The 27,857-nt window shown below is 36.1% G+C and overlaps 1 protein-coding gene across 1 annotated transcript in view; it reads left to right on the top strand.

The window, feature by feature from the left end:
* Positions 1-27,857, top strand: part of tmem145 (transmembrane protein 145) — a 58,720-nt gene that overhangs the window by 14,990 nt on the left and 15,873 nt on the right. Inside the window, exons 2-7 of the mRNA XM_032557691.1 lie at positions 8,516-8,590; positions 9,676-9,753; positions 13,161-13,247; positions 13,853-13,954; positions 26,159-26,243; positions 26,684-26,755. Coding sequence (XP_032413582.1) covers positions 8,516-8,590; positions 9,676-9,753; positions 13,161-13,247; positions 13,853-13,954; positions 26,159-26,243; positions 26,684-26,755 — 499 coding nt within the window. The remainder of the gene's footprint in view (positions 1-8,515; positions 8,591-9,675; positions 9,754-13,160; positions 13,248-13,852; positions 13,955-26,158; positions 26,244-26,683; positions 26,756-27,857) is intronic.

Raw genomic sequence — 27,857 nt, 5'->3', positions numbered from 1 at the left:
ACTTCTGCACAGTACGCATCTGGGTGGGGCTTGTACTACCCTTGAAATAAGTACCCACAATGGAGAAGAGCTGTGCAGGATCTGCTGACGGAGCTGGACAGAGTGGACTAGGCCCTCCACCTTGTTCAGGGTCTACCTGGATTCTTCTTCAACTTTGACAGAAAACCTCTAAAAAGCAGGTGTCGATGAGGCATCCTGATCAGATACACCCACAACCTCAAGTGACTCTTTTTGATGTGGAGGAGCAGTTACTCCATCTCAGGCATACAGCATATTGCGGACCTCCTCACCATGATCCATTTTTTACTACTATAAGCAAGGCTGTAACTAGAGTAATAACATTTATTTTCCATCTTTTTCCCATCACAACACACTGGAGCAATTCCTAAATTACTGCAGACAAGGGTCTAATCAGTCTAATTATGTCCCGCTCAATCCTACTATCACTAACAAACAAGACACCAAGATATTTAAACTTCTCTAATTTCTAAGCAGTCCTAATGCTAAACAAGCTTTGAGAATTATCCTTTTTGTGTTACCAAAAAGTAAATTAAACTTTCCAAAGTCTTAAATTGTGGTTCATATTCTTTTTGTTCAATGTAGAATTTTGTGGTTCAGGTTTGATCAAGGTACACTAGACTGGTATTCACAGCGATTAGGGGCCACTCTAGTTTTTGGGCAGACTTGAAATTCTGTCAGATAAATAATTTAAGAGTGGTAGGGCTTCTTCGGGGCTTTTGTAAGCTTCTGCTGTCAGATAGCATGACAAGCACTTTTTGTTGTCAACAGAACAGGACAACTAAAAATTCTTAGTTTCTTACTTCAAAATAAGGACATTAAACTTAAAACACACCCCATATAATATAATGCTTGCATGAAAACCTCAGCTGGATAACACTTTGACACAAATTTCACTCAAGGCAGAAGTATTGAGGAGTATTAATTTGCAAGACCTTGTGGTATAAGACCACATTACACTCCTATGGTTGAATAACATTATAGAAAATACAAATGTTTTCATTTTCTTCTTGGACTCATGTTTATTGCATTTAGATACCCACAAGATTGTTTTGTTTCTTTGTATGTGAGAAAGCATTACTGAACACACTGGCTCTTAAGATGCCAGAAGGAGGTGATCAGTATCTGGTGAAATGATCCACTGTCTTGAAATTTAAATGAGGCAGCTGCCTCATTCTCACATAGATATCCTAAACTTGAACTTCCCAGGAACCTGTAACCTGTAGTAACTAAATAAATAAAATACGAATTTACCTATGCACGCCAAGGGTTGCTGGCTGACATATCCTTAGATGTATGGGGGAGGAGGGAGAAACAGCATAATTTGTTTCTCTGCTTCTATGCTTGACTATATATTGCATTTTTACATAGCTGTGTTTTGAGAAAAAAAAAAATCTTCCCTCTCATATACTTTTCTATTTCTGTTGTCGGATCACAGAAGGAATCCAGATTTCCACTGAAAAGAGGCTCATTTTGACTAATAGACGATTGTAATTGCTACTCATTTCTAAATCTTTCTGTTTATTGAGTTTTACATTTTTCTTTCGCAACTGTGATTCAACAAGGGAAAAAAATTGCTGAACCCTTGCATGCAAACCCAATGCAGAAAGGTCCTTGGGCAAGATTTGAACCTAGCACTTAACTGTGCAATCAACTACCCAACTGAGCAAACCACAGAATTAAACTTAAAAAAACTTTAAAAATCAATTGAGCAGTTTCAGTACACAATGCTCCTGCCAGAGTCCTGACTAACACCTGGAAAATAGCTCATATTACACCAGAGAATAATTCACTGCATGGGCATTTATAAAAGGACTATAAAATCTTGTGAATGTTGCATAGGGCACTGAATGGACCTAAGTACATTTTGGAGTTATCTGTCATGTGAAAAGCGTCAGTTTCCAGGAAGGGGTTTAACAAGGAGAGACAACATTTAGTGTCTAGTCTCCTCAGCTCTGGGACTAATTCTCTGAAAAGCTGAGGTAAGCAGAAGCCTTTGTCTACTTGATCTCAGGAACATTAATGTTTACAGTAGCTTTCCCATAAAGACAAAGCTTACTTTTCAGTTCATTGTGTTATTTATTAATTAAAAACTTTATTTATACCTTGGTTTTCTTTAAAAAAAAATAGAGCACTGGTTGTAACATTGGTAAATATTAAGATGATTATGTTAGTTATGCTATGTGCTTCTTTTTTTCCTTTCCTCTCTTTGCTTTAGTCTCTCACTCTGTTTTCTCTAGCATTTTGGGCAATGTGTCCTGTGTGAGCATCTGCTGCTGTGAGTCTATATCCAATATTAGCTTTTAAAATTAATGTCCATAACACTTGGGATATATTAGCTAACAATTATTGGATTCCAAACAGCCCTTTAATTTTTAAACACATTGATGTGGCAGTTATGGTATATTTACACCATATTGTGTAACCCTATAAAACACTGTGAATTACCTTGTATATTAATGGGGCCTAGAAATAAACTTGCCCAATATTATGTAGTCTGTTTTTTTTTTTAAAAACCATTTGAAGGTTTGAGGGTTTGTACAGATATTCCATTCACATATAAAACCCTCTCGTATATCCTTGTTTTTTTTTTGTTTTTTTTACCCCTTCAGGGGGTCTTTTGTGGGCTCTAGTGTCCCTTAAGTGACAGTAGGCTGACAGGAAACAGGGAAGGAGAGGGGGGAAGACATGCGGCAAATGTCATCGGGTCCGGGAGTCGAACCCGCGACGGCCGCGTCGAGGACTCAAGGCCTCCAAATACGGGTCGCGCTACGCCCTACGCCACCACGGCACGCCCCATATCCTTGTTTTTAGACTGTCAGGTCATATTGTCCTGGTTTAAACCTGCCATTTGCCCCTGATTAGGAAAGATTCACCAATCAGTGTCAACTGCAGAAGTGTGGAGGAAAAAAGATTGGAGCTCAGCAGGAAGAGGCTGCAGGGACTTGGGCATCATCAGTTAGAGGTTAGGCGTCTGCTCAGAGCTCAATGGATACTAAAAGAAAATACCTGCCTGAGCCACAGTCTGTTCACCCACTGTCTTCTCCCAAGTGATGCACACGTATCCACTGTGACATAGCCAGTTTTTTTCCTTGATTTGTGAGTTCCAACATTCATCCTCCACACTCCACCAAGAAAATAGTTTTATTTTTGTTTTTGCAGAACAGATTACTTATATATTCATATCTAACTTTTGGGAGTGGGTGGCATAATGTAGTAGGACTGCATCTGTAATACAATCTTTCCACTCTACTGTCTCAGCCTACAGTGAAATACTTTCTCAAGAAGATAACAATATGGTTTGAACTCCACTAGGAACACTTGGTTTGTTTTATTATTTAATCAAGCAGCCCCAAGTTGGACCTTCTTCCTTTTGCTCAAGGGGAAAAGCTGCATTTGAAGTATGTTGGTATAGATTCTCACTCCACCATGTAAGAATTACACTTGAAGCCACTTAAATAGTAATCTCAAAACACAAAATTTTTCACATTGAGTAAGATGGATATAAAAAAAATCCAACTATGTTTGGGACTTTCCTTCATTTTAGAGACAGAAATCTTACTTTTGAGATGCATTTGTAACAGAGAATCGATGGAATAAAAAATGTAAAATGTAATATTCGGCTTGTTTCAAAGAGGTTCTATTTTAGGAAAAAAACAAGTCACTCACATTGCTGTCAGCTGTGGCTGCAATGGTGTATTTAATGTGAAGGTTTTCTGTCAAAGTTCACTTTCTACAAATCTTTGAGAGCTGCAGCCCACCCACTGCTCAAAATGGAAAGGCTCAGAAATGTCCCACAGAAAGCAAAATAAAAAGAGGCGAGGCAATCATCAACAGACAGTTGCTGGTTCCCACCGTGAAGCAGGCGCCATAAACAGTATGATGTTATGTTTTTAGATATGAGCCAAGAAGCTTTCCTGTTACCTGTGTTTCAGCACTGTAAATATCTTGTAAAAAATGTAACAGAAAATATACTGCAAGACGGATATTATTTTTTTGTCTATATTTGCCTATTCCCATGCTAGTTTGTGGTGGAGTGGCTGCTGTGTATTTCTAGCCTTAGTGTGGCAGTGGCAGAAAGCACCTTGAACTGGTTGCAGGTCCATCACACAGACAGAATAAATCAGTTGGTTTCCATGCTTTCAAACTGGACCTCATGTTTAACTCTTCACTAACTGCTACCAGATCTTTTCCTTTAGTAATAGCAGATGGGAACAAACAGCCATGTGGTAGAATCTTTAATTTCTGTGAAACAAGCATTTATTCCATTACTGAGCTGCATCATTAAATGGGGTCAACAAAGCACCTTTACAACAGTAAATGTACAATGATTCATGGTTTCCCCTGACTGGCATTTTGCCAGAATCTCCTTGAAGCAAACTGAAAATCCTGCTTCTTAGCATTACTAAACTCTTCCCACACCGTAGTTTTTCCTGCGTGAGTCGAATGCTACTTTGCCTGCCTGTACTTGCATGCCCCCTCTTCCAGGGTCCTACATCCTTATCAAGCTCTATAAGACTCCTCCTTAGGCCAGATGAACCATTCAAAATAAGTTTCTCACCTCTGGGTCTGGCAGTATCATCTATCTTGTGCCTGTTGCTCTTTTTGAGCACATCAGTTGCATAAAATATTCCACTTATTGTCACCTGCATGCCTTTGCATATTGGAACTTTGCTCAGAGGTGGGTTGTATTTTAACATCTCCAACAAAGATGCCCCTGCTTTGTTCTCAGCATCCTCTCACTAAGAACCTGGAGACATAACTTCTGTCTATGTCTTCGGTTGCCAGCGCATTCATGCAGATAGTGTTTTGCAATCATCAGTGCACTATGTTCTGCATATGTTGCATGTTCTCCATTTTGCTCCTTTGGTTTGTATTGATATCAATAACCAGATTGTATAGAACTTGAGAAACTGTAAAGGTAATTGAATTATCCAGGTGAATTAAAACAGAAAAACACATGGAATATTCAGGATAACGTGCCCATGATACTACACAAGAAATACAAAACATGGCATTCATTGATGTTGGGAATCATGGTGTAAAGTCCACTTAGAAGTTTAAAAAAGACATTTGTTAATGGACTACTTATAATTAACAAAGAAATTCAGAAACTGGTTTTGGTGACTTAAACTTTAGGTCATTCTTAACCAAACCCACAGATTCCAAGGAAGCTGCTTACATTTCTCTCAACCTTTCAAAAATAATAAAAGATACAGATTTCCTTAACCAAGGAAGTGGAATAAGTAGTCACTCAGTCAGCTGGGAAAATTCCTACAGAGGTCACTGCTCTGAGATAATGGGTTTTAGTTAGCAGCACACCCTACCTTGCCATCTCTCATCAAGGGTGATCTTTGAGTGAAATAGAACCCACTACAGACTGGCTCCATAGCATATGTTGGATGTTGAAACAAGCTTGTCTCTATCCATCTAACACCTGTCAATCCCACTGAAAACCTGTCTATTTTTGCTCTGGAAAATCTTTGTAGTCTGTTTCGGTGCATGCATATTGATCCGCCTAGAACTCTGCTTGTAACTAAAGCTCATCCATGTTGCACCCTGACTAAATGTTTTATTCAATGTCCGCTATTAAATTTATCTGTGACTGCAATTTTTAAGTGAAAATTGAATTTTTGTTAAGTGGAAATTATTTTGTAGTGTATTATTCCCAATGTCATGGATGAATGTTGCAGCAGTGTTAATCAATCTCGTTTAATCAGTTTTGTTCACATGCTTAGAATGCAGCTCTCACAGCAGACTGCAGTCTTTCTCACCTGCAAAATGTAGGGATCTGGAAAACTCTCCATCAAGCTCTCTCTCCCATCTGAAAGATTACCTACTACACATGGTGTTGATGCTAATATGAATCTAATGGTTGATTAGACAGCTTGGTACAAGAATAGTCAAATATCCTCTTCTAAGACTTTGAACATGAATCCTGGTATGCTTCATTGATTTTATTATTTTTTTCCAAGTATCAAAACAGCAGAAGAAACTAACTTTAGTCAAACACCTGTCTGTCTGTCTCTGTAATCTTCTTTGCAACCTGTCCCCTGTGTTATTGCAAACAGGAAAGTACGTAACCCACTGCACCACGGTGCTCTGCTCTGTTTTTGTCTTAAATCCACCAGGCAGTTGGTTGCAAAGCTTGTCAATGATCTCTATATCAGGGATTTATATCAAAAAGATGGTTAACCCTTAGATAAGCTTGCTGTTACTACCTCAGTTGACAGATCAGTGGCTCGACATCAGTGAGTGACTTCATCCCCTCTGACTGCATTGGTTATTTCAGAAAAAGCACAGAGGTATTTCAAGTTGTCCAAGTCCTGGCTTACAGGTGTTCTTTTTCTGAAAGATGCTTACATTTTTAAGGAAAATAAACATGGCTTTGTCTGAACATTGTTTGGATGTCACAGAACAAAATTGACCACATCCTTAAAATGATAAAAATTCCAACTGTGATAAAAAAAAAAAAAATACATGACAAAAAACATGGTGCCCTATTGTGGAAATATTAGAATATGAAAATCGCTTTCAGATACTTGATCCGATGTCTATATTTTTCTTTCTATCAAAGTTGTTTTAAGATAAAAAAAGATGAATAAATAAATTGAAAATGTGAACATTAGGGGACTTGTTATAATATTATTTAATGCAACATTTATACACATTTTTGTCCCACTCTTTTGATAACAAGCACTCAAAATACTGATAATTGTGTTATGAGGCTTGAACATAGAGTGCTTAAAGCCTCTCCATTACTAGTAAATATGAGAAAGCTGTTATTTGCATGAAATCTTCAGGATGGAAAGATTAGATGTCTTCTTCTGGTTTACCCCTCATTTACTCTTCCCACCTCAGCTCCATCCAGATGGAAAGGTGTGTGTAAATGGCACATACGGTTGACTATTTGGTCCATGTGCTGCATTCATCACCGCAACGCTTATCAACAGAAAGTTCATCTGTCCCTAGCTATATATATATATATATATATATATATATATATATATATATATAAGGCCACTAGTGACTGATCTGCCATGCCAACACTGCTGCAAGCAGTGCCTTATGAAATCTGGTCTCATGCTGCCAAGTCGATGGCTGAATAATATTAGGGACAGGCAGGTATTTTCTTCATTAGCATGCACAGCAGTCCCTTAATACCTTCTTTGTTTACCCTCTCTAAATGTTTAACCTCTTGCCTCTACCTCTATACCCCCGATTCACATTTATTTTTAGCACCTTTTTTAACAATCCTGAAGCCCTTCCCTGCTGTTATATCTCCCTTTCTCAATCTTTTTCTTTATTGCTCCCACACAACTATACCAAGTTTTATTGTCTTTCTGCCCTGAGCCTCCTCTTCCCTCTTTTGTACTTTTTGTGTGTACATCCTATTTTCTAACTAAAATAAAATGTAATGAAAAATTTGACACGTATGATTTACATGATTAATTATTTTTTCTATTAAATTTTTTTATGTTATTATTATCAAGAGTTTGGTTCGGATTTATTGTCTTTGAGGTTATTTTTAATTAATCTAATCAGTAGTCAAATAGATGCCAGATGTTATCTGTTTTTACCTGGACTGATTCATTCAATCTTTTTAGCCAAACTTAACATCCACAATAACATTAAGATATAATCACCGGAACTACTGCAGAGCTAAAAGTAGGGCTCAGAAAACAGGAGTCATTGCTGAGCTGCTGAGCTAATGCCTTTTTTCATTTCACTTTTTAAAGTATAAATTCAGTCGCATATTACTGAACTGAGACTCAATTCAGTAATTCAAATTCAGAATTCAGTGTTCAAAGTCTATGCTTATTATTTCATAGCATTATCTACAAGACATAATAATCAGCTTGGTCTGAAAATTAGTTATCAAGGATTTTTGTTACTACAAAACATTTGACAAAATATTCCAGGCCCTAAAACAAAATTGACTTTGTATTAAGGAAAATGTATTGTACTTTCAAGGCATGCTAATGTGACTTATCTAATGAAGTGGAAATCTACTTCTTAATAAATGTAAGAATTAGCTTAAATCATATTTTGAACTCCATCAGCTGAGCTGCAACATGCTTTAATGCTTACCAACTATTAAGAGAAACCAGAAGAATGACACGATTAACATGAGACCAAGTTCATTGATGTTAACATGTAAATGCTAGCTTTGCTGTGTCTAAATGTTTGTTAAATAGATCCATAAACAACTTTGGCCTCATTATCCAATGTGGCTGCTATTGGTTGTATATACAGAATACTCCTCGACAATTATTTCTGAACATGTTCCAGGCATTAAGAGCAGAAGAGACAGAGCATCCTCAGTGGCGGTGCATAGCTGCACCTTCGAGATGAATAAATGCTAATAGAGATCCATTTTTATATCTTGGCTCTAACTTCCAATTGAGTACAATATTTTAGCATTTAGTGTGCAGCTTTTTTATTTTACTGATTTTAATTGTTAATTTGTCTGATTATTGTTTTCTTCTCTTTGCAGGACTGGGTTTTCCTCACACGTTTCTGCTTTCTCACAGAGTTTGGTCGGCTGGATTTTAAATTTCGCTACCCAAAGGTAGGGCTGCTAATGCTAGGTTTTGTCTGAGTAAGATATCTACTTAAAGAAATATTTTGCTTAAAGAAAAACATAATGTTTTCGTAGAAGTTGTCCAAGGACAATAATATTGTAACCAAATATTGAGACTAAAATCCCTGACTCTTTTTGAAAATAATTTTTATACATTACATACAGTACATACATGCATACAGACATACAATTTTTCAAAAAATAAACTCTTTAAGGGTGAAGAAATTGAGATATTTATGTCAAATGCTCCAATACTACTATTTTCTACGTCTTTTTCACAATACAAAACAAATCAATTTGGTCTCTTCAGTCTTGTCACAGACTAAATATTTAGAAAAGCAACAATGCTTCTTACTGCTGAGTAACTGACATAATATTACTTGCTTTTAAAATTATAACCATTACTTTTCTTGGTTGTCAAAAGCTCACAGTGATATAAAAAAATGAGGTGATGCAACACAGTTGCAAAATGTGCTTCTAACTATATTTCTACCAAAATGTGCTGCTGCTCTGACATTCAAAATGAAATTTTTTGTAGGGAAAATATTTTGCCTTTGTTTAATATTGAGTCTAATTTATGGTTTTATTGAGAACAATAGTTTTTATTTCTATTTGAGTTTCTTCTTTTAAATTTTGTCGTAATGTCAAAGTGTTTTTCCACATTAGCTTGGCTTACCACACCATCTAGCAAAATGAACGTACTTGTCTTACTTCTTTGCCTCAGTTTGTCTTCCCAAAGTATCTTCCACTCAATTAGCTTTCTCATTTTCTCTTTTATTCTATCTCACTTCATTATATTAACCGATATCACAATACTGTTGTGTTGACTTCACACCCTCATCTACTTCTCCTTCTCCCTTATTACCAGTCTACATCTCTCTTTGCATCTCCTTGTTTCCGTATTTCCTTTTAATGAATTAACCAATATATCAGTCTCTTCTTGCAGCGCTTTACATGTTTTAGCTTGAGCCAGTTCTGTACTGTTATCATGTCAAATCACCTCTGTGGTATCTCTGATTGATGTACCACCCCAATGTGATCTCTCTTTCTGTTTCTGTCTCCCTTCTGTGCAGTCGCGCTGCTGTCAGAACATTCTGCTCTACTTTGATGACAGCTCTCAGTGGCCAGCTGTGTACAAGAAGCCAGAGAAGGTGAGGCGCTGACTCCCTGCTAGATTACAGGCTAGACTATACGATAGAATAAAAGAGAAGTGGTGCTTATTCATGTCTGTTTGCATTGAAGAAGTAGTTACATTAATTTTAACAATTCAACTTGGACCTAGGGTCTGCAAACTTTCTATCTAGCTGTCAGTTTCTACCAGAAATTCTCAGTGATATGATGAAAATAGAATGACGTCAATTTCTCTTCCCAGTCAAAGAATTTTCCCTAAGCTTTAATTTAAAAATTTTAACTTCATTAGCTGTTTATTTATAGTTTGATAACAAGTGGTCTTGATCCATTTTTGCTAAGGCAAAAGTTTCTCAAGATTTTTCTTTTGAGAAGTTTTAAATGTAGTACCAGACCTATTTAGGCTATCTTAAAGATACAATTTATTCCCATTTCTTTAGCTAAAAATACCAAAGATGACACAATTTATCTCCAGCTTAACATAACCTATAGCCAATCCAATTCAATTTGCTTCAATTTTGTGCCGATATATTGAAGGATGCATTTTATTTTACATCTCTTGGTAGGTAGTTATTTTTCTGCAGATAAATAACCATAAAGATGACAAAATATTGAATATTTTAATAATATGTTAACACTTAGTTCCATTAATTGAGGTGCTGATTCATGATTGAGCCAGTCAACTGTCGTGAATCATAAGCAATAATAAGTGATTATGGTCCCTAATCAAACTAAACTATCAATCAGTGATCTTCTCCCAATTTATGTATCTCATTTTGGAGTCATTTAAACACATCTAATAAACTTCAAGTGTATTTCAGAAAATTATTTTTAAATCATTCTCGAATTGAGGTATGAATGATTAATCCATTGCCTGGCAGATGGCTCCTTTTGATACCTGAAAAAGTTTGGTGTGAAACAAACTTTTATACGTGGAAGTGTGAGATTATCAGCAACTGTATGAAATGTTTATAGGTTTCTAGCTTAATAATAATTTTTAAAGACTTTTTAGGTGAAATTGGCATATAGAAGATGCTCTACTTAAGGATGATGTAACTCTCACCTCCTGTCTGGTCTTTCCTTGATTGGTTCCTTTTTAATAAAGAAACAAATGCTGTTGATCAGCTTGTCCACTTTAATCATCTTGTTTATTTAATTTTTTTTTCTTTTGAATCTGGGCCAGAGGATTGCTGGTGAAGATGTTAAAAAGGAAGAGTGCATTAGTTGGTTGGAGTAAATGAGTCAACAATTAACACAGAGATCCCCAGATCTTTCTGTAGCCTCCACATTCAGCCAGCTCCAAGAAGACAGAGTTGTTTTCAAACCAGATAAAATGAAATCTCTCCTGCATTTCCTGAGTTTGCCTCAAGGCCTTCTCCCCTGGTTACTGAACAGATGTCCAGAACACATAAAATGGTTAATTTCTAGGAAAAAAAGCATTCCTAGTATCACCCAGACTGAGTTTCTTGCCCTATTTTTAAGTGCTAGCCCATAAACCACAGGGGGCGAACTCATTAGTTTCACTTGCATTCTCTTACAATTGTAGTATGTATTCAGTCCCTAATGCTACCATCAATTAACCTTATCTTTCCCAGCTTTAGCTGGATGCTTTATATGAAAGAATGCAACACAATGCCTTTGAAGCTCAAACTCAGTACCAGAGTTTGTGATTATTATTTTATTAAAATTAAACGACTGCAACACAAAAAAGAGAAACAATCTTATGCCTTTGCTGTAGAAGTTTAATTTAATGCCTATTTAAGACCTGACGTTTCGATCCTTGCCTTCAGAAGGACAAAGTGGATTGATTTTAAATGTTTTATCTTTCCATTATGGAGCTGCCTTAGCTGTAGTACAATCTAGTTTCTAGTTAAACTTGTTCTTCATTTTATGTTCATGCAAAATGCAACTTGAATTTCAGAGAAAAATCTCTGCTGAAATGATTCAGCATGTTAAGAATGTAAAAAAAAAGAAAGACATGGACATGCATTGCTTTCATTTTGGAGCTCATGTACTGAAGTCATTCAGTTGGTCCTGCAATCTTATGCCTTATGTCTTCTGACACACACTTTTGTCTTCTGACACACACTTATGTCTTCTGACACACAGATCTGACAGTGTGTTAGATATATCTAGTCACTTACGGAGATCACATCTCTTCTCAGCTCTGTGTCACACATTTGCAGGATCAAACATTTCTGTTTTTTACACCTTACAGAGCAGTTTGCATAAATCTGACGATCTCAGACATGAACAAATCTATCACTCAGAGATTGATATGTGCATGAACAAGTGTGTTTTGGGTTGAGTAAACAGATCCAAATAAAAAAGTATGTATTATCTATTTTTATATCAATAGGTTAATGCATTTCTGGTTAAAGTTTTGCATGCACTTATTATCCACATTGATGTTTTAGAAATACTTTGCCATTATTATTTTTTCTTGGTGGTCTAAAAACCAACCAACTTAATGATTTCCAATGAGAACTTAGACAGAACTAATGAAAAAAAGAAAATAAGAAACTACAATTTATAGCTGGCCAAATGGACAAGTCAAATACTGTCTCATGAAAGTTTTATGCTTAAACAAGATAAAGTTTGAGCTATGTGGACACGATGACAAGTGTAATGTTGGGATATGTCAATTTGAAGTTTTTAGAACAAAGTAAACAGTACCCAGTCTCAATTACACTGGTTGACGCATCAAGCTCAGGGTCTGTTCCTTTCCTAGTGGTACTGCTGGATTGCACAAGTGGGTTTGTTATAGAAAATGTAAGACTACAGTTGAAACTTGCACACAATTAAGTGTTCTACCAGGAAAATGATCTGAAACACTTTTCAAGATTGGTTTTGGAATGGATGAAGGACACTGAATGATGCATCTGAAATACCCTGACCTCAACCAATTGAAAATTTATGGACTATGTAAATAATGGCTCTCTTAAAAGCAGAGTGGTTAAATATCTTGGCAGATTTGCCCCAGGAACTCGCTGATGACTACAAGAATTGTGTGCGGTCTCTGCAACTTTTTAAGGAAATTTAACCAAATAGTATTGTGGGTATATGTATACATTACATGCATGTATCATTTTGAGTCATGCATATAAGTCTATGTAACTTTTTGATTGGACTGTACTTGAATTATTACTCTTAAAATACAAACACCTCTATGTATCTACACATTGCAGTTCAGCTTTTCTTCAAATGTAATAAATTATAACTTAATATGAAGAAAAAAATGCTGAATTCACATCTTCAAGCAGAGATACATCTGAATGTCACCTAAATACACACTCACAAATGTAATAGCATTTCTACCTGCCAGGACAACAAATCTGCTTGCTCTCCACATATGTCTAAATGTATTTATAGTCTTTTTGTTTTAGTAGCTTTAAATGTGTTTTGTCTTTTTTGTGTGCACTGACAATAGAACTGCTATGAGAAGGAAGCAGTGCTGAGGCCTGAAAACAACCAGGTCATCAATCTCACTACCCGCTACACCTGGTCAGGATGTGCGGTAAGAACATACAAATACTCTACATCTGCATTAATACAGTGGAAATGAAATGTTTAAAAACAGAAAAAACACTGCTATTATCCAGGAGTTGTTCTCTATTTTGTATATTAAGTTAACCTCTGACACTTCTCTTTTATTATGAGACAGTTAAACACATTTTCACCTTTTCTATCGCATGTCACTTTAAAATGCAAAACAGGATTAAAATATGTAAAATAGGAAAACAATAAACTGAGATGAAGATGGAGAGGAGGTGAGTTAATGGTCCATAATGTGTTTTCATAACATTCCACTAATTTACATATTTCCACTGTTGATCCCAAAAGATCTTTCTGCCTCACAATGTCTTTTTTTCTCTCTTTTTCAACAACCTTGTTGTTTATTACATTAAGAGGTGTGACTGTCAGGGTGATTCGGTTAGTAGGTCTTGTCGCAACATTTCAGGCTATATCAAGGTGTGAAATGTGCTTGTATCTCAATATCTCCGGCTCCTGCTCTAGTGTGACAAGTCGGCATGTCTCTGAGGTAAAAATGTGCTGCCCTGTTTGGAATAACAACATCCTCTTTGCATCACCAGACGCTCTGCATTTCTTTCTCCCTCTCAGGTCGAGGACGACACCAACGAGGAGGTTCTGAGCTGCGTGGGTGGTCGCAGTTTCCGCTCAGTGAGAGAGAGGTGGTGGTACATTGCTCTCAGCAAGTGTGGGGTAAGTAAGTGCCGGCCTCTAACCCCTGTTGTAACAAGGTTGCGTTTACTGCCAGGATTCGGTGACGCACAGACTGGGAGGGCTTTTGTGGAAGAAGCCCATCCTTGTATTCACTAAGTCACTCCGTTTTCTCATTCTGATGAGAAAAACTTGTCATTATCACTGTCATTATTTTGTGGATACATAAATCTGACAGCAGATAACACCATAGGAAAACATCTAGTTATATTTTCAAACTGTCCAGTTTGATTTATATCCATCTGTTATTTTTTTCTAGCTATAGGGTAAATATGAACTGGACCCTTTAAATGGTTAATTTGGGCAACAATATATTCAACTTATCCCAAAAAAGCCTTATGAAACCTTGACTTTTATTTTTGTTCTATCTCCTTATAAATCTTAAATAGACTTGAGCTTAGTGCTTTCCCCAGTATATCTGTTTCCATTAAAGCAAACTGCACTAAGCTACATTTTAAACAGTGAAGTTAATCTAAACTGACCAAAAGCAGCCCAGGAAGTGGTACCCAGTGGCTTTTTGTGGCTACCTAGATTTCTAACTCTGACAGATTTATGCTTTTAGAAACTGGTGTTCTGTTCACAGGCAGCCATAACTCAATTAAATATGGCTTACAGTAGTAAATTCCTGCTCAAGAATTTCGATACTATTGACTGGTTACAAATCAATTAAATTACCAGGTTCATGCAGTTACAAAAGAACACATTGAAAACAGAGAATTAGCCTAATTTTACTATGAGGCCAGAACCTGAGCTACTTACATGAAACAGCAACATGAAGTGCAGTGAGCAGCACCATTTATTGATGATGCTATATGGTTAAACCATGTTAGACAGACAGAGTAAACTTTATAAGGAATAAAGTGAGATTAACCTATGTGGCTGTGCCATATGATTTTATGGAGAAAGTTTTTCTGCTTTTAACTTTATTTCTACTTCATTTCTCATATTTTATGGACTGGGTGGCAAGGCATGTTAGGAAAAATAAATTTCACAAAAAAGATTGGAGGCAAAGTCACATTTCCACTAAAATGCAGTTACTGTAATGGCTGTGTCAAGTCAAATAGCTGTTATGTAAAGGCTTGTATAACAAAATGTACCCCACCAACTGAGGAAAATTTTTATTTTCTCAGATTGAGAAAGTAGAAGGGGGAAGGAGAAAAATATTAAATGAAAAGATGTAAAAGTATAAGGATCCCTCCTTGATATGTTGGTAAAAACACTAATCAGAACCAAGTATTGTCAGGTAGGGAGGACAACATAGCAGCACTATTGTCCAGAAAGAAATACGCACTGAAATGTACGTATGTAGGAGAATGTTAGAGTGACTCAGAGGGGTTGTCAGTACCTGGTTCAGACTAGGGCTGCAAAATATCAGAAAAATATAAAGTTGAGATGCTATGGGAAAATGTTTGATGGCAGTTACAATTAACCCACTTTTTAAATTTTTGTAACGCGTTGTACCTACTGCTCTAGATGAGCTTGACCATCTCAGCCACTAAAAACAAACATCAGGAATGAGAATCAGATATTTAAAGATATTTCTTTATGCTTGGGCTCTAAGGAGTCAGAGTTTCTTATAACATTTTAGTTGTTGATCAATAGTTCATTTGGCTTTCTGAAGGTCTTTGTTTTTTGTAACTTTTGTTGAATTATTTTTCAATTTATGCCCAGTTCTCATACCTGACCATTGCAATATATCTTAGAGTTCCTGCATAAAATTGAGGAATATACACAAGAGCAGTACTAAATAAAAAACAATGTCAACCTGATGATTATATAGCATTTCATTTAATCATTATTTTACCAGGAATTCATTTGAGATAAAATCTCTGTTTTCAAGGGAGACCTTGGCACAAATTTGTGTACAGTATACCAAACAATACTTAAAAGGTATACAGACTATTAAAACATCATAAAATTACTCAAGTGTAAACTAAATAAAAACTTAGGGGAAGTTTTTACTTAATTATTTTATGATTGGGAACTCATAAAATAATTCAAAAGGGATTTAGGAATTGTAATTTCACTCTTTATTTAAACTGTTTTAAAAACAGTTTAAAATTTGTGCATTGGAATAGATTGTTCCAAGTTTTCTTGAGTTTAGCAAATCATTCCAGCACTAAGGTGCAGTGTAAGAGAAACTTCTGAGCTTATTTGGTCCACTTTGAAGAGAAGCTGATGTGATGTGTCCACTCCTAACTGCAGACATGATTAGACGAAGCAAATATAGGGGTAACTTGCCCGAGACAGCCTTGTAAATGTTACACGTCAGTGTCTTTGTCTCCTTTGTTTTAGTGAAGGCCATGAAAACAGGGCATAAAGTTCACAGTGCTGAGTTCTGCAGGCGGCGTTCATGGTAAAATGTAAAGCACTATGAAATATTGTATCCAGACAGTGGAGAATTGAGAAAGCTGCTTTCATGAAGATAATGTCTCCATAGTCCAACGCATTCAGAAAGTCGTTTGCGCAAGCTTGTTTCCTCACGTCTGACTTCAGACAGGATTTGTGTCGATATAAAAAGCCAAGGTCAGCTTTGAGCTTTTTCAACAGATGTTCTGCATAAGGTGAAGAAGGCTGTTTGTCATCAATCCATATGCCCCAAAATCTTTTAAGCTTACACTTGACTTTTTTTCTGTCTGATGTCTAAATGTATTTTGTGCACAAAATTTTGAGAAAGAGCTTTTGAGATAATCATTGATCTTCTTCTGACTTATGAGCAACTTTAGATTGTTGTGGAAAATATGAAGGTGATGGGAAAACAGTCTGTAGCTCCACAAGAGCCTGATTAATTGAGGCTGCAATAGTATAAAAGGTAGCATCCTCAGCATACAGAAGAAAGTTAACATTTTGTAGTTATTTATAAAAATGATAAATAGAATTAGAGCTAGAATGAGCTGTCATAACATTTCTAACAAGCTCTGTCATCTCTAGTATCTTGGGAACTATGCTCTTTGTCAGGTGTGTCATGTTCAATAAATTAAAATATTAATTCCAATGTTGATTGTCAGATTAAATTAACAACCTTTAACACACATTGAATATAATTTTCATTAAGCCCATATTTCCGTATTAAAAAGTTTTGTTTTAGTCAAATATTACCAGAAAAATCAGTCTGCATGTAATATTTTACTTTGGGAACTGAATTATGGAAATAAACGAACTTTTCAATAATAGTCTTACTTATTAAGTGGGTCTATACTGCTCAGAATGCTATTTAAGATAATTAATTGGTGTGTAAAGTGGGAATTCATAAGACTTTAATATAATAGGCAAAAATATTGTATAGTAATAACAATATTCACACTGATTTACATGTATTCAATATTACACAGCCTTATTGTGAGAATGATCAAGTTTCATCTGCATTTTAAAAGACTCAAGCAATTAAAATTGACAATAAAACATAAAAAACAAGGGACGTGTGTTCCACAGTAGGAGTATGGCTGCTGAAAGAAACAATATCAGCGGGGTTTAAAACAGATCTGAGGAATTAACAACAGCCTCAGGTTAGCACACCTCAGGATTGGAGTTGACGTAACAGACTTTTGCAGGCTCAAGATGAAACGAGAAGCTTGACAATGCATAGATATAAAGGTTAACACCAAGATTTTAAAGTGAACCCTCAAAGTAACTGGTAGCCACTGTAGAGATGTAGAGGGTCATGTGTCGCCTGTCTCAGATAGATGGATAGAAAGTCCTCTTCAGTCAGTTGTATGGAGTGATTCCATTGAGAAAGAAGAGATCTGAATTTCACAGACTACAGCAGACAGCTGAATCTATGTATCAACGAATCCAATTTCTTGACTAGTTTTGTAAAGTTAGGTTGTCATAAGAAGTTATTTGAGATCATGACTTTTCGAAGTTCAGCTGAATATAATTATTCCTTAGCCATTATTTAAGGGCCAATTACTAACAAATAGTAATATCTAACAAACAGTCAAGCAGAGCTGATAATTTATGCACTGCATAGGTCTTAAAGAAACAGTACCAGTTGATGTCATCCATCAAATTGCAGGAAGATGTTTCTTAAAGTATGTTTATCAAAAACATGACTGGTCCTAAAATAGAACCCTGAAGGACAACATGAAATGCCACATTTTCAGCTTATTACACTTTGGGAGCAACCTTATTGATCCTACCGAACTGTCTGTATGTAAAACTATTTCTGTTGGAAATGTTTCCAGATTTAATTAGAGAAATTGGAAAAAAAATGTTTTTCATAACATGTTTTTTAATGTCTGGGAGGTGTGTGGCTTAAGAAAGAAGCTATTTAATCATAAAATGGTCAAGTAATTGACTAACTGAGTGAAAAACCAGCTTAAACCAAAGCAAAATGTTGAACAACCTTCAGAAATCTTGAAGATGACTTGGTCAAAACTGCTGATATTTGCAAGATATTCTACAATGTCCTCTAGAAGCAAAATGTAAAAATGAGAAATGATTAAGACTTTTGCTCAGTAGCACAAAGGAACCCTTTCCTCTCCTAATATGTTACAACTGATTTTACAACAGATTGTTAATCTGTGTTACTTGACTCTCCTATAAAGCGCATCGCTTCCTGCAGCAGAGTCCAGAGAATCTTAATGTGCAACAGTGGCTAAACTGCTGAGCACGGCCCCTGATGACTCCTCTGTGGACTATTGATTAGCTTCTGGAAGAACTGTGGATCTTTGTTTTATTTTTGTTTTTTGTCTTTTTATTGAGCTAATGTTGTGCAGAGAAAAGACAAAATGTTAGTAAACATGTTTGCTGATGTATAATATGTACCTTGGGTTTTATGTAGTTTTTCTGGAAATTATTAGCTCAAGTGATGATACTGGAGTGATGATACATTCTTCACTGTCCACAAAGCTTTCAGTGAAAGACAGAGTAGGTTTGTGTTTTTATGCTGTTGTTATTGGGTTCTGTCTGTTTATGTTTTGTGGTCTTATGAAGTTAAAAGTGACATTTCTGCCAATATAACAGCGTATCTTCTACTGTCTTCTTTTTGCACTGGTGGCATGCACCGGATTGCTTGTGTAATAGACTGTGAGGACTCATGCCCTTGAATTACTTTTTTGGAAGGTTGCTTTTGAACATGCTGGCAGAGAAGGGGAATGATTAGAATGGATGCTTCCTACAGAGTGCGGTTTAGTGTCATTCCAGTGTCTGCTGAAAGACACGCTGCCTAATACTGCTGGATTTGGGTATAAAAGCTCATCTCGGCTCCCATGGACATATGCACGCTGCGTCCCGTGGCCAATTTCCACCCCTCATCTCACGCCGTTTGCCTTCTCGCTTCCGTTCGGCCTTCACACGTCTTCATCTTCTCTCCTGCTGTCGCTCACAATCTTTGGCAATGTCCCGCTCCCTTTCATCACGCCGCCACCAAGATGTGACACACTCCGCACCATTTCATGTCTGTTTACCTCAGCTTCTCTTTTTTTCCCTCCCTATCAGCATGTGCCTAATTTTGCTTTTCCTCTCGATGTCCCTGTCTTACCCGTCTCATTTCTTTACCTATTTCCCATCTGATGCATTTTTCTCAACACTAACATATTTTTTTTTTACTTTCAAGTTTTATTTTATTGTTGTCTAACTCTACTTTCATGTGCGTTCCGTCTTAGAGTAATGGATTTTAATCCATATCAACCAACCTACAAGGGCATGAAAAGCAGAGAAGGTCGGTTTGCCCTCAGTTTTCTTACTTTCATGAAACTGTAACTTGAGGCTGATCTTCTGCAAACATTTTCAGTGCTTTCCATTTGATTCCACATAGGATAAACATGTTTAGATGATGGATGGCTTCTTAATAGAATGCTAAATACATGGAAAATAATTACAATATATAATTGGTATTTTTGGTTTTACTTTAATAACAACAAAAGTCTTGGATTTGAATTGTAATATGACAAATAGCTTCATTCTTCATTCTTTTGCTTTCTTTCGTTAAACACATCCAATGATTTATTTATTTTTTAATAAATGCATTTTCTGACACTTCTTTTATCAAGCGTTAAATGATTTATTCATCAGGGAAAATACATAACCCTGATAGAATAAAACTCTTGAAACCACCAATTCCAGTGTTTTTTCTCTTTAAACTTGCAAATCCTTTCTGCTGTGGTATAGTTAAAAAATAAATAAGGACCCTTTTTTGTAAAACAGTTTTAAAGAATTAATTGTTGGCAGCAAAAAACAATTAGACCAATTTTATTTGCCTCTCAGATGTTTCAGAATGCCCGGCCTTCTGGTCTTTCAATAAAAACCTTTGAAGTCCTTCCATAGCCATCAGCTGATCTACATTATTCTAGGGAACCAAAAAGAGGACATGAAACCAGAACAGCTGCTAATTTTTCATATTTAGGAAAAAATATGTCCATAATTTCACAGCTGCCAACTTGGCTAATTCATTCGTCTTTATAGAAGAGAGATTGTCATAAAAAGCCACCACAGCTGCTGCAGCACAATTGCAGGCTATATCTCACATAGAGACTTCCAACTCTGTCATACAACAGTGGATCGTTCCTCTGTGCCAGATGGGGAGCCAGTTTGGACTTGAAACGCTTCGTTCAGGAGTGTAATAAATAAAAAATAATAACAGGAGTAGCTGACACCATTACAAGCCTTCTGGGAGATTTATTCAAGCATTCAGGAAATGAAGACACTTCTTGATTTGTTGACTGTGTTGCTTCACATGAGTACTGAAAGAAGAGCTTTAACTCTGGATTCTGAAACAAAAAACGAATATTTTTATGATTAAATATTCATGTGGCAAATGAAGATGGATAATAAATCTGAAGGTAGTTTTTAATGGCTTGTCTGTCATATTTTAAAAACAAGTCACCAAAATGTAGTAAAAATTTAGAGTGAAACAGAGTCATGATGGAATGGTTGCTTAGATATTGATTTAAATTATTTGTCAGTCATTCTTACTGTGTAATGCATTAACAGTAATATTATTATTGTATATAATACAATTGCCCAGATTAAGGTGTGCTATTTTTAATAATAGTGTGTTATTCTCTGGTGTCTTATTAAAAGAAATTCAAATGCAAGAAGAAAATTGTGGAAAAATGTAGCAGTTTTTACACATTAACTTTTATGACCTCAGGGTACTTTGCTATCATAAACCACCCCATGCCTAGTCCCAAATTTTCTGTTAAATATAAAGTTCAATTTCTACAGCATGTAACTGTGCCATGGTTGTCTTACACAGTTCTCTTTTTCTCAGAAGATTTTCCTCTGTTTATCTGAACTTGTTGTTGAAGCCCTTCAGGGGCCTTCACAAAGCCCTAACCCCAGACAGTTTCAGGAAGAGTGAGAGTACCGACAACAGTGAGGCAGGCATTATCACCTGCACCAGTTTCTGCCCTCACCTAATCCTTTCCTGGCAGGGGAAGGAGCAGTTTCCTGCAGCTAGGTGCTCAAATCCTGTGAAAAACCTTTTGTTTATACGAATGCCTGGTAGAGAGAATTAAATATTGCTGAACTTGTTTCAGTTGCAGCAAGATATACAGTACAGACCAAAAGTTTGGACACAACTGTGTGTCCAAACTTTTGGTCTATACTGTATATAAATAAATTTTTTGTCTTTATGTCATAATGATATCAAAAGTTGCTTTAGTTTAGAGTTTTGCTGTGTATATGAAGAAAAAGCTGTTGAATATTAGACTGCCTACTTGTTCTTCCTGTTTTGTTTTTTTAAAATCAAAACAAGACCACCAACATCATAATTATATAGATACATTTATATAAATCTTTTGCTATACTTGAAAAAAGTTACCTTTCTGCTGATTTAGTGGAGTCATTAAAGAATCTCTTCTTTACAAAGAAAAAAGTCCATAAACTGCAATTTACAGTTGGAGATTAAATAATATTTTTAAAAAATCCACATAAACCATTTGAAGTCTTCAATAGACAGAAAGAGTTTTGATATTTGAACAATATGATGGCAGATATTGGCTAAGATATGTTTGAAACAAATAGCTGGAATTCCCTTAACTTTTTAATTAGCATTCCCTCTGTAAATTCTTGTCGTTAATGCAAGTACAACGACTTATAGCTGCTTGAAGTTAGTCTATTTTAAAATGTGATGTTTCCCTTGTTTCATATGGGAATAACACGTTAGCATAGCCAAGCTTTGTTTAGCTGTCAAGTATTCGCTGCTCTGCAAACTTAGCTGCTCAGGGCTGTAATGTTCCAAAGCAACAATATCAAAAGCTTCTCAAAACTCCTTTTTAAGTGCACTTATCATGCAATCCAGGAGGTAAAGCCCTGCAGATTTATATGTGACAAGCCTTCTGCAGCTGATATCAGTACAGTCAATCAGGTGCCTTTTTATTCCTGAAGCCAACCACCGGCTTCAAACACATCCTGTGGCTCTGTCCATCCCGCAGAGTGCTCTCCTGTGGAGAAATGTCACCTCTTTCCACATCATTCCATCTACCATACTTCCATCTTCTGGTTGCATTTACTCACCCTCTCTCTCCACTTTTATTTTAAACTTTCTCCACATCTATCACTTTCTTTATCTCTGTCTCCTTGCTCTTTATGTCTGTATTGATTTTGTGGCAGCGTGCACTCCATGCTTCTTGCCCTTTTTGATAGAGGGAGTGAAATGGAGTCTCAGTCTGCCAAATGAAATCAAAGTCTTTTTTTTTCTTCTCCTCCTCCCTCCCTCTGTTCCTTCGCTCCATTGCAACAAGCGCGAACTCCATCAGCTTTGAACTTGCGTGTGTGAAATGAGCTCTCTTTGCTCTGATTGTCATCCCATCTCTGTGCCCTTTCTCTTGTTCTTTGCTCCCCATCGCTCTTTTTTTTCTCTCACCTTCCAGCTTTAATTCAGTTTGATGTTATTTCTTTGTGTTACTGTCAAAAATAACTCTATTCCAGCAGCATTTTACTTTGACTAATGTCTTATTTTCTCCTCATGCACACAAAAAAAGAAAAAAAAAATATTTAGAAATTAGTTTTCTTGCTTTTATGTCATTATATTTCACTGTAGAAATCTGACACTGGCACATAAGTCTAACAGTGGACTTTAAAAATAATAATTTTTACAATATGACAGGTTAAAAGCAAGAAACGGTTGCTAAAAGGAAGCTGGTCTCATCCGTTTCCTCTCATCTGGGTCATGTTCACATTGACAACATCCTACAAGCCATTTTGTTCTTTGTGTACTACTTTCTCCTCCTTGGAGATCTCATGGTGTTTTCAGACATACTAGGAGACTCCCTGACTACATAACTGAGCAGATAAATCAACAACCTTATCCTCCTTAAGGGAGATCTGGATGTTTTTTTTTCTTGCCTTCATGTAGCAGGAAATATTGGAAGAAATCTGTTCTTTTATAGTGCAGTGACCAAGAATTTTGTATTATTTTTTTTTTGTACCAGTCTCAAAATAAACTATAAAAATGTTCTGCAACAGAAAACATTCACTAAATTTGGAAGAAATATACACATATTTATTTGTTTTCCTTACATAGTAATCTGATATGGATAACATTTTGAAATTCCAGCAACAGAAGTTTATTTTTCCATTATAAATAAGCAGCTTATTGATAGCAGCTGGAGGTTTTTTGTGGATGCAAAAGCTGTGGTGTGAAGATTTTTTAAAGATATTTTGAGGTATGAGCAAAATGTGTTTAGAATATTTAATCATTCAACATTTATATAAAAAAAACATGATAAAACAGATCACTGATGCATAGAAATAAGATGTCTTGCTGTGTTCTGTAGTGTCCTGCTGGTCATTAGGGTTGTGTTTATAGTATTTTTTTGATTGAATTCACTGCCTTTCCTCTGAGAGGGAATCTATGCTTTCAAATTTTTTTTCTTTAGAGAGCTGCAGTTTTTGATCTGCAGAGATATTTATTTGAATTCTGTGTAAACATACTCCAGTATGAGGTTCTGATGATAACCTTTGAGAAAAAATAAATAAATAAAATGGTGGTATTAAAGAACATCTATTATACTTCAAAGTCAGAAAACCTAAAACTTTAAAAGTATAAAATCTAAGTAAGTCAAGATCAACCTTTCCATTGTTTTTGAAAGCAGAGAAGTAGTTATGAAACTCTTTCTGGGAAACAGCCATTAAAACAGGAAGACTCGACTATACTATAGAATGATGATGACGTTCCATCTTTATATAACTGGAAATCTCGCACAATAATGGAAATCTAATAACCGGAAATCTCGCACAATAATGACAAAACAGATTGTTGTCTTGGAAAAAAAAAGCTTAATCCTGTTAAACAGTTCAATAAATATTTGATCACTTATTGGCAACACAGACTGTGGAGAGAGTACTTTTGCTCCAAAGGTATTTTTTGCAGAAAATGTGGCTGAGATTGTTGTGACTGAGGACAAATTTCTATAAATATAAAATTGAGCAGAGAGTAAACAGCCAGATTGCAGTGTGCATTTCTGTAAGCATAAAGTTTATCAACATTGTGCAGCTCTTGTTGAAATCAAATGAATATCCATCCATTCATTGCACTGCATTCATCTTAAATTGGGTTGTGAATGTAACAGGTGTCAGTGGAAACCCAGTGAGCCTTTTTCTTACAGACACTGTCCAGCCCATACTGGAGCAACCCCAAAGGATGCACTTGTCAGAAGCCAAATAAAAATCCTAACGTGAGTTGTGGTCTACCTGTAGTCTCTTCAGAGTAGTGAGGTGAAGACTGCAGCAACTCTTGAAATACTGGGGAACCAACTTTCAATGTGTTTCACTGTGCGAGCTACATCTGGGTCATTCCTCCTCGCAGTGGGACAGACTTTCAAAACCTCCAAAGATGGGTTTACATTATGGCAATATTATCTTTAAGACAAAATCTTTCGTTGTAGGAAAAAATATTTATAGTCTGTTGTTGCTTAGTGTGACAGATGCAGTGACCACATCTAAAGCACTTTCCCAACCAAAGATGACCCACAAATATCAAGCAGTGTCAGAAATGTCGTGGAAATACTGTGCTGTGACGGCTGCTTTGACTGATGTCACTGATTCCCAGCCACAAGTGCTGCTTCTTTCATCCTTTCCTTTTTTTCCCCTTATCCAACTCCAATAAAAAGCATATCAACACCTGTAACATCTGTCCATGGACTAGACCATCGTCTGTGGCATCTTGTTTCTTGTATTTCTTCAGTAACTCAGTCATGCAGTCTGGCATGATCAGTTGAACAGTGCAAAAGGAGTTACTGTCATATTGAGCTTGCATGGTGTGACTAGTTCAGATCCTGTTTGAGTTTGACATTTGCATAGTTTGTGCAGGGCTTTAAGGATGATGTCTGATCAGGTGTCAGAAACATCTAAGAATTTGATGCAGCAGAGCAGCAGTTCTACTTCAAGCCTTCTATCTGTCTCCTCCTCCTTCTTACTGTCACTCATGAATGACACACGATGATACTTCACATCTTCAGATGGGTAGAGACTTTCCGCTGGCCTGTAGGGATCTATCGACCCTTTTCCAATTTGGAAACAAGATGTCAGATTTGGAGAAGCTGACTTTGTTTTTACACTGAGCTACAAAAGTCTCCAGTACGAGCCGAAGGAATGAAGAATGAGATGAAACCCTCATTTGAACACTGGCTTTGATTCTTTTAAAACTGTGGCATGGTTTCAAAATGGAAACTGGCAAATGTCAAGTCTTGTGTTTTATTGTAACATTTTTGCCATCACATTAACTCCCATAGCCAAAATAGCTAAAAGGTATTATCTCTCCAAGCTACATATCCTATATTGATTGGTCCTAGTAAAAGGAAACCATACTATTTATTGTACCTGTCATTAGATTTTATTTGACAACTGATCAGCTCATATACCAATCATAGTGATGTCTGTGATTTTGATTTTATTAGTTGAGCACTTTTTTGAGTGAGCTCATTTTTTAAGGTTTTTTAGCTTGTCTGATTCAGCACATTGAGGTCTTTAGTGTTTAACAGCGAAGCACAGTTTTTTTTTTCCTACAGTATTTGTAATGAATGTTGATATTCAGTATTATAGCTACAGAGCTAAGTGTTCTAAGATTGTTAAAATATAAATCTAAAAGTCATTACCTAGTGCTGCCAGTGTAACCTACAGAACTGTCCACTAAAGCACAAAGCATTAATCATCCTTTGCACAATGATCATTTGGCCTGTAACGTTGCAAGAGAATATATATTTTTAATAAAACCTCCTCTCTTTCACTCCTCTGTCTCAGGGCGATGGCTTGCAGCTGGAGTACGAGATGAAGCTGACCAACGGCCAGTCTTTCTGGACGCAGCATTTTTCTGCAGATGAGTTCGGTGAGAATGATTAGACAGAACAAAAGGGATTATGGAATGGATCGCCAATGGCACAAGCTAACACCACTTAGCACGGCCAATAAAGCACATTGCTCTGAACAAATTGCAATAATGAAGGGACGGCTGAATGAGTTAATGATGATGGATGAACTGAGAGGGAGGGATGAAGAGAATAGGATGCCCATGTATCTTCTAAATGAATTATTCCTACATCCCCAATGCCTTTGTCCACTCACACTCTGTCTATTTTCTCCCAAACTTATACTTGATTTCTTCTTTTTCTTTCCTGTTCGCTCTACATTTTTATGTTTACATTTTGTGAATCTTTCCTTAACTCTTTTACTTACTTCTCTCTTGCTCATGTGTTTGCTTTTAAATTATTTTACTCCAATCATAAACTTCTTCATACTTCTGCTAACTCATCCAACTTTTGTTCTCAGGAATTTTGGAGACAGACATCACGTTTCTGGTCATCTTCACGTTAGTGTTCCTCCTCTCCTGCTACTTTGCATGTAAGTACTACCTTTTCTACTTAGTATAATCACTCTCTCCCCTTTAGGGCAACTTACTTTGACTCCTGAAGCTCTCTGTAATCATTAAATGGACTTTGCCTTGGCTCTATTTGAAAAAAAAAAAAAACTGCATGTTTTCTTGATGGAAAAGAAGTAGATTCCTGTGTTCCTTCTGAAAAGTAAAGGTCAAGCAAAGCAGATTCTTCTCTAAGGATTCAGCATTTATCACGATGGAGCTCATGTCTTAGAGAAGCAAGAGTGACAATAGGCTGGGAATAGAGGTTGTTTTTTTGCATAAAGATGAGCAGTTAAGTATTGAAGCCGACAGCCTTAAGCTTACTGAAATATGTTTTCTTTGAAAATTTAAGATGAAAAACCCTGAAGTGACTGAGAACTTGAGTAAAAAGAGACTTGTAGCTTAATAAAACAGGCACAGTCCCAGTCTATTTTCATTTCAAGTGTTCCCATGTGGTCATATTATCTTACTTTGTCTAATTTAGTGTGATTACCTAACTAAATTAGACCTAAATTACACTCATAATTTGTAGAGTCCTCTGTCTTTTCTGTTGAGAAACTAACCAGAAACATCACTTTTTGTCTGCTTTAATATATTATTTAAAAATGAAGGCAACACTGAATTAGTTTGACTTGTTTTAATGAGAGTTTCAGTGACAACAAGAAAACTAGCAAATATCACAGAAAAGTCAGCAAACAGATGAATGTATGTTTTTTTTATTGAACTTATTGCTCTATATGTTTCTTTACATTTTAATTTATTATTCTGAAATCTAGAAAAAAATATAAGTCAAACCACAAAGTAATGGATCTTTGTCAATATGCCAAACTGTAGCCCTATTTTCCATCTGCTTCTACCTAAGACATTTGATGTTAAATGAATATACACACAATATTTGTCGCTAGAGTAGGCATACAGCAAAGACAAATAATTAACGTAAAACAAACACAACTGACAAATAGTCAGAGTTACTCTAGTGAACATAATTGATGAATATATCTCAATGCCTATTTCACTTATTAAACTTAATTGTAAGGCTTCTGCCTAAAGATCTTTTGCACATGTTCACTGCATCGAGAGGAATTT

This window comes from Xiphophorus hellerii, chromosome 3 (genome assembly GCF_003331165.1).
Source record: "Xiphophorus hellerii strain 12219 chromosome 3, Xiphophorus_hellerii-4.1, whole genome shotgun sequence".
NCBI classification, from domain to species: Eukaryota; Metazoa; Chordata; class Actinopteri; order Cyprinodontiformes; family Poeciliidae; genus Xiphophorus; species Xiphophorus hellerii.
The sequence above is the reverse complement of the archived record's forward strand: the minus strand, read 5'-3'. Positions and strand labels throughout refer to the sequence as shown.